Consider the following 8211-nt stretch of genomic DNA (forward strand, 5'->3'; position numbering starts at 1 on the left):
AGTCTGGTGGCACCTTAAAGACTAACAGATTTATTTGGGCATAAGCTGCATCCGAAGAAGTGAGGTTTTTTACTCACGAAAGCTTATGCCCAAATAAATCTGTTAGTCTTTAAGGTGCCACCAGACTCCTTGTTGTTTTTAAAATGATTAGGGGTTTGGAGAGGGTCCCATATGAGGAAAGATTAAAGAGGCTAGGACTTTTCAGCTTGGAAAAGAGGAGACTAAGGGGGGACATGATAGAGGTATATAAAATCATGAGTGATGTAGAGAAAGTAGATAAGTAAATAACTTTTCCTTATTTCCATAATACAAGAACTAGGGGTCACCAAATGAAATTAATAGGCAGCAGGTTTAAAACAAATAAAAGGAAGTTCTTCTTCACACAGTGCACAGTCAACTTGTGGAACTCCTTACCTGAGGAGGTTGTGAAGGCTAGGACTATAACAGCGTTTAAAAGAGAACTGGATAAATTCATGGAGGTTAAGTCCATTAATGGCTATTAGCCACGATGGGTAAGGAATGGTGTCCCTAGACTCTGTTCGTTTGTCAGAGGGTGGAGATGGATGGCAGGAGAGAGATCATTTGATCATTACCTGTTAGGTTCACTCCCTCTGGGGCACCTGGCATTGGCCACTGTCGGTAGACAGGATACTGGGCTAGATGGACCTTTGGTCTGACCCAGTACAGCCATTCTTATGTTCTTATGTTGACCATCCCTGATAAGTGTTTGTCTAACCTGTTCTTAAAAACCTTCAATGAGGGAGTTTCTACAATCTTCCCAGGTAATTTGTTCCAGTGCTTAACTACCCTTACAGTTAGGAAGTGTTTTTCTAATGTCTAACCTAAATCTCCTTTGCTGCAATTTAAGCCCATTACTTCTTGTCCTCTCCTCAGTGATTAAGGAGATCACTTTCCTCTTTTGTAAGAACCTTTTACGTACTTGAAGACTGTTATGTCCCTGCTCTGACTTCTCTTCTCCAGACTAAACAAACCCAGTTTTTTCAATCTTTTCTTGATGGTCATATTTTCTAGACCTTTTAATCATTTTTGTTGCTCTCCTCTGGACTTTCTCCAATTTGTCCACAGCTTTGCTGAAGTGTGGTGCCCAGAACTGGATATGGCCAAGAACTGGCTTTGTAGAATTTGAGGTGACTATTTGAATGGGAGGCCCAAGATCTGCAGAGAAATCCCACACATCTCTAAGCACCTGTAGAGGCTAAGGACTCAATATGTCAGTCCTAGGCCTTCTGTTGGCTACTTTTCCTGACAGGCTCCCCTCTCTGTTCTTGCCAGTCTTTGTGAAGGGCAAACCACAAAAGATGCTGACAGCTCAGCATTACTTCCAGAGGGAGAAGAAACCAATGTAGGTTTGCAAGGAGGCAATATTGCAAATCAGTGCCATGATTCCCTCCCAGCTGCACTGAGTGGGATTGATGGGATTCCGTGGGATCTGGAGAGACCCTTCCCTGTACTCTGGGGACTTCAACGGTAGAGTACAGGGAAGGGTCTTGCGGCCTGCAGCATGCAGGGGGTCAGACCAGATGATCATAATGGTCCCTTCTGACCTTAATGTCTATGAGTCTATGAGAATTCTGCAGAGTGGTTGCTTTTTCTTTTTATTGTTCCTGGACTAAGTGAGCAGAGAGAGCCAAATTGTGTTAGCGAAAAGCATGTAGCAGTATGTCAGTCTGGAGTTTCAGCTAGATTTCGGAGTTTACCATCGTTTTATTTGGGTTTAAGTCAAATGACCCTTAGGGTGTGTTTTATTGAAAGGGAGTGCTAGTGGTAGATTTGGTGCAATGCATAGAATGTTGTTCATCCGTTTAACGTTTTGTTTCAGCCTGCTGCTTAAAAATCTACACTCCTCTTATTAAAGGCTTGTTACTGCAAGTATGTCACCTTTAACTGTTTTTCTGAAATAACAAATGGATAGAAAACGTACAGAAATTTTTTTAGTGAAATATGAGAGTAACTTCCAAGTGGAAACTTCCGAACAAGTGTGTTATTGCTCACATCTTACAGGAGGCACGAGAATGCACCTGTGCAACTTTTGCTGTTGGATGGTTGTGTGGGCTAACTTGATGCTTACACAAATAAAAAAGCTAATCCATTGTGCTACCCAGTCTAACTGTAGATTGTTTTCCTTACACTAAGCCTCACGGGCAAAACACTATTAATTTCCACTGTGTTATTGGTGCAAAAACTGCGTTCTGCAACTTTTCTTACCTAGAAAGAAGCAGCATGTCAGTTGCTACTGTTCACAAGTAAGTAGTCTTGTGCCCTTGCCACACACACGTCCACCAAACAAGTTCATATGATTCAAGTCTGGGGGCTGACTTTGGCTTTAAAAGACCCATTGGAATGCAACTGTTAATTATTTAATTTTGTATCTCAGTGTAGAGAAATCTACCGGTACCCATGTAGCTTAATCTTTTAAACTAAACTCCACCCATTTTAATTTCCTATCATTCTTGCAGACTTTCCTTATTCCTATAATTGGGTGGAAGAATACTTATCTATACTGTTGCTTGGCAAGATGTCTTAAAATATGTAGATGGAAGATGCTATTAAATATAATTTTAAGTACATGCTCTCGTGTGAGGGAAAAATAACTTTGTTATACTATATTCCGCACCCTTTGAGGAAACTATGATTTTTCTTCAAAGCCCTAAAAGACAGCTTCACCAAGAATGTTTTATAATCCACACCAGCCTTACCCAATTGAAAGAGCACCAGCTTTAGTTTCTCTGTGTCTGAACTTCTGTCATTTTCAACTTTCAGCTAGTAATCTGTGCAGTCAATATATGAAGCTCATTATTGTCCAAACCAAAAAGAAGTAATAGTGAATTAGTTAGCAGGTTCATAGAATCATAGAATATCAGGGTTGGAAGGGACCTCAGGAGGTCACCTAGTCCAACCCCCTGCTCAAAGCAGGACCAGTCCCCAACTAAATCATGCAAGGACTCCATTTGGTATCCTTTTAAACAAACCATTGCAAGTGACTAATCCATCCATTTCCCTGCTTGCAGGAAAGACAACACAAAAGATTTATAGGTCTAAGATGCACAGTTTCCCAGGTTTAGCATCTTTCATGCAATTCATTCAGAAGTTCTTTATAATCCATAGATGATTAAATAGTGTTTATTTTACCAGGAAATAAAAGAACCAAGCGAATACTTGAAACACCTTAAGCTTTAGAGCCTTGAAGGACTTTCCCCAGAACCTCAAACATGGTTTAGAAGTAGTAAAGGATAGCTAACATGTACATAAATAAAGCATTGCACTGTTGATGGCCTTCAGGCTCCCCCCTTTTCAACCTGATTTCAGAGTCTGGCAGCCACATGGAACTGCATTCAGAACAATAACTCATAACTTCCATCTTACACTTGTGGTATTTTTTGTTTTTGTCTCTGTAGGAGAATTTTTCCTCTGCTATGATCCACAGAAAGATTACTGGGTTTTTTTAACCCCAATGACTGTGCCTAGAATCCAAGGCTTGGCAGCTGTATACAATGACTCCATCTACTACATCGCTGGAACCTGTGGAAATCATCAGCGTATGTTTACCGTAGAGGCCTATGACATCGAGCTAAATAAGTGGACTAGAAAAAAGGACTTCCCATGCGATCAGTCCATTAATCCCTATATTAAACTGGTACTCTTCAAAAACAAACTCCATTTGTTTGTCAGAGCCACTCAAGTCACTGTTGAAGAACATGTTTTCAGAACCAGCAGGAAGAATTCACTGTATCAGTATGATGAGGTTACTGACCAGTGGCAAAAAGTGTATGAGACTCCAGATAGGCTTTGGGATTTAGGCCGGCATTTTGAATGTGCTGTAGCTAAGTTGTATCCGCAGTGTCTTCAGAAAGTTATTTAATTTTATTCGGTAACAAGCCTTAGTGATTTCAGTGGTATCTGATGTTAGAGAAAACATGTCTTAAAAGAAAACAAAGAAATTGTCAGTATTTAATGTAAGCTGAAAGAGACAGTTTTTTGTACATGGGGATGGGTGCTCTTTAAAGGTTGCAGGCTGGTGAGGGAATTACTGGTTCATTTTAAAATTGCTGATATTTTCCAGGGGAGCAAGAAGGAGGAGGTTACAAGTGCAATTATCAGCATTTTTTTCTGGTAAACACTTAATCATGTCATTCTTGAGGAGTGTTTTTGTGATAAAAGTAAACGAAGAATAGAAGAGCCAGGATAACTATGCACTACAATGAAAGAAAATTAGCATTAATAGCTAAGGACATCCAAGCTAGTTTGAAGTGACTTTTTTTTTTTATACGGGTAAAATCCTGAGGCAATATCACTAGGTCTTTATTTTAGATCAACTGAAAGTACATAGAGGAATGCTAGCTCCTGATTATTTTTTTTGTACTGTTTTGATGTCTACTAAAATGTTCATAATGTTGTTTGTGCACTACCTTAGTTTGGGAGAAATATTGAAGTTGGAAGCAGAACATGAAGTATATTTGTCCGAAACAGAGAAGGCATACTATCATTTTCTATCTGTGGGCTTTGTTAAAATCAAGCTAACAGTATAAATAGCTATTTTCTGCCAATTAAATGTAGTGCTTGAAAAGCAGTTTTGACACTGCTTAAAAACATTTTCCATCCCATAAAGGGCTTAAACCCAAAAGTTGATGGTGCTAGTACATTTTTAATACTTGTATGTCTGAAATGAATGGGCCAACCCTACACCACTATTTAAAACAGCCTGCTATTATTAATAGAGTCTGTCTTCTTAGGACCCTATCCTGCCATTGTGGGATTGTTGTTTTTTAACATATTTTTACTGCGGTAGGAGTTCCTGCACAGAATGATGACAGGATACGGACTTAGTGGCTATTAATTTTGTGGAGAGCTCATGCGGCTTCTCATAAAGTGTTTGCATGTGCTCAAGGAATACTGAAGAATGTGGCTTAACTTGATTATTCTCCTTTTTCCAACCCCGCAATTACCTTTTACTATTCTATTCTGATCTATAATGTGAAAAATTTTGCACTACTGAGCTGTCTTCATGATCCAATTTATTAAAACAAAGTTGTCCACAGAAATCCATGGTTTAAAGAATTTTAAATGCAGGTGTAGAATAAGGATCCAATATATTATAACACTTTCTCTGTGAATTGAACATCTAACTTATTTTTCTAATGACAAAGTAAGTTTAAAGTTTAGCTTCTTCTTCAATCATTAAAACGGGATGTAAAAGGGAAAAGTTTAATCCTAGAGCTCATATGAGCTCTACTTTGCCAGGTGTGTAATTTGTTACAAATCTTATTCTCTCCAGAACAAGGCATGTTGTATCTTCCTATATATTTAACTGATTAACTTCTCAAATTGAGGTAAAGGAAAGCTGTTTTATTTTAAATTGATAATGGTAAGCATTGTAGCAAAGGATGGCCATTATCTGGATTAACAGCTGTTTCCATAAGCCAAATGTTTCACTCAGTAATAGTTTAACACCCTGGCATAGCTGTTGAGAGATTTTGGATAACATTGACTCGGTGTATGGCCTTGTTGTCACAAAGTAGGGTTTCTTTTTTAAAGAAACAAACTCACTTGGTTTTGTTTTTTAAATCTTGCACAAAATATCAAATAAACCAACTGTGAAAACTAAAAGGGAAAAAAAAAAAAGCCTCTTTGCATTTACATACCTCATTGTCCAGAGATTGACCAGACTGCTTCTTTTAGGTGTGGGTGCTGGAACATCCCTGAAACTGTTTAAGATCGAGAGCATATGCATAGTTGCTAAGATTGCATTTTTAAACAATGTTAAGGTATGTGTTCCTTTTTGTTTAGTTCCTTCAAGATACTATTGTTATCCACAGCCAACAATCAGAATTTTTCTTATAAGGCTATTTCCATGGGTTTTTTTTACATTTTCCATAGTCCTTGGCTAGCTCTATTTGTGCTATTTTGTAGGACTCTAGCTGCAAGCTTTCTGAAGCACCCTCCCTTACAGTATTGCATTAGTGTGTAAAACTTTTTTTTCTTCCAAAAAGTGTTATGTAACTTTTTGTTGTTTTTTAAAAGCTTGGTTGACTATTTACAAGATTTCTTGCTGCTTTTTGACAATCTTCTATATTTATTTAGTAGAACAAATTTCAATATATTACTTGAAAAGATGAAATAGAATTTTGAGTTAACAATTGACTGGTCATGTGATGTATAGAAGTACAATATGCTGTGGTTAATTCTGCAGTAGGTTTTGTTAATTTTGTTTATCTGCACTAAAGTACGAAGATCTCCATTTTCTTTAACCATTCAAAATAAGATTGTGATCCAAGACTGTAATGTGCTTAAAAGCTAAATCCTGGAACTTGCATAGGAGTAGAAAATACTGAATCTTATGCATGAATAATTTTGTTTAAACAGAAATATAGCTGAGACATTTTGCCACTTCTTAAATGCTTTTAAATTCTTTAAAAGTCAGATAACTGGTAAAGTCTTGCTGCAGCATCAGACTTTCAAAATAAACTTGCACAGTTTGAGAACAATTGATTAAAACTGCACCAAAGGTACTTGTACTTTACATATGGCTCGCTGCATCCTCTCTCTGCCCATTTATCATTTTTTCTGCTCTTGTTTAGACTGCCCTTATTAAATTGCCACTTACTCTTATGCTGATACTTTACATTTTAACGTTCCCTCTCCCAATCTTATAAAAATACAAAATCATTTGTATTCTCCATTTTCTTCTAAATTTTGATGTTGATTAAATCACTAAAACTGATCTTGGTGCATCAGACGTGTGTAGTGAGTATGAACTGCAAGAAATGGAAGAGCTCCCTGTTGCTGTTTAGAAATGGCATCCAATGTTCAGTGCTCAGGTATGTTAGTAAGAAGTACTGTAGTCCTATGAGGGCAAATGTGTGGATTTTTAAACATTTTGCCATAATTGCACAATTTTTGCATTTTTACTTAATGTCATGTTACGTTTCTTATAATAAAATAAACCTATTGTTGAAATACAATGGACTTCAACAGGTTTTAATGATGATAAATGTCTTTAAAATGAAGTTGGTAGAGCGAGCAAGTAGAAATTCATCCATGTGCTCTCTTCCCAGCTCTGCAGTTCTACATCCCAAATACTTGCCATCCCTGCACTTTGAGGCATCCTGTGGTGAGGAAGCTGCTGGGGCCTCTGATATATCTCTGCTCCCTACACATGTAGGAATGTAGAGCAGCCAGTTACCACATTTGTCAATGCAGGCAGGACCAGCTTGAAGGTCTCCCCTCATTTCTTCCCCGCCCCCCTTTCTTGGGCTGTTAAGACTTGTGCCAGTTTTGCAAGGCTGTTTATAATTTTGTTCAAATTGTCCTGTTTGCTTTTTTTGCATAGCACTCCCTATCCTAGAGTCACTGAGTACTTTGCAAACCTTGTATTGATCTTTCCAGTATCCCTATGTAGTAGGGACATATTTCATAGGTGGTGAAAGGGAGGCACAGAGTGGTTAAGCAACGTGGTTGAGGTCACATAGGAAGCCTGGACAGAACTGGGAATATAACTGAGACTACCTGCTCTTTGCCTTTAACCACAAGTCCACCTTCTAAGTAACTAGTTAACTCGCAAAAACAGAAGGGGTTGTAGCACCCTTATCAGCACAGTGCATTCTCCAAGATTTCTCTCCTTGTAACGAATTTCACAGCACTTAAAGCCACATCTGGAGAATCTCTGCTTGTATGTTACATGGTTTGTTTGTGAGCCTGGCATTCTCGCTCAAGGAAAGACAGCTGACCTAGCGCTGATGGGCTGGCTCCATTGCTTCCTGCGAAGGCAGTGTGAAGCTGTCAATCCTGGGTGAACGTGACCATGTGCTGACTGGAGCCCACCCATTCAGTTTAGAATGTTCTGCCTCCCTCAGCAATATTGAGTAGTACTCTGCAGCTCCCACATGAAACCTGTTCTAACTTTGGCACCCTTGCAACGTGTCCTACGTTTCTCGGCATTTTTTAGTGACTCTTGGCGGGATTTAGTCACTTGCCTTAATTAATGATTGGAGTGTCCTTCCTCTGACAGTCGAGGTACCTTCCTCCCTTTCACCCTCCCTGCTCACAGGTACTCAGGGATGTTAATGCCTTTTCTGTTCACAAACTCGCCAATGGTTGTAAGAGACTCGTGCTTGGGAGGGAGCCGTAGGAAGGGGAAAGCCTCTTTTTGCCCTGTGTGGCTCAGGCTATATTGCAGGCAGTTCTGGCCATGCC

The 8211-nt window shown here is 38.9% G+C and overlaps 1 protein-coding gene across 1 annotated transcript; it reads left to right on the forward strand.

The window, feature by feature from the left end:
- Positions 1-1591: 1591 nt before the first annotated feature.
- Positions 1592-6974, forward strand: KBTBD8 (kelch repeat and BTB domain containing 8). The gene has a single exon (XM_034777328.1). It carries the CDS (start codon positions 3290-3292, stop codon positions 3878-3880), a length of 591 nt encoding a protein of 196 aa, XP_034633219.1. The 5' UTR covers positions 1592-3289; the 3' UTR covers positions 3881-6974.
- The last annotated feature ends 1237 nt before the right edge of the window (positions 6975-8211 follow it).

The sequence above is a fragment of the Trachemys scripta genome, chromosome 7, assembly GCF_013100865.1.
Source record: "Trachemys scripta elegans isolate TJP31775 chromosome 7, CAS_Tse_1.0, whole genome shotgun sequence".
NCBI classification, from domain to species: Eukaryota; Metazoa; Chordata; order Testudines; family Emydidae; genus Trachemys; species Trachemys scripta.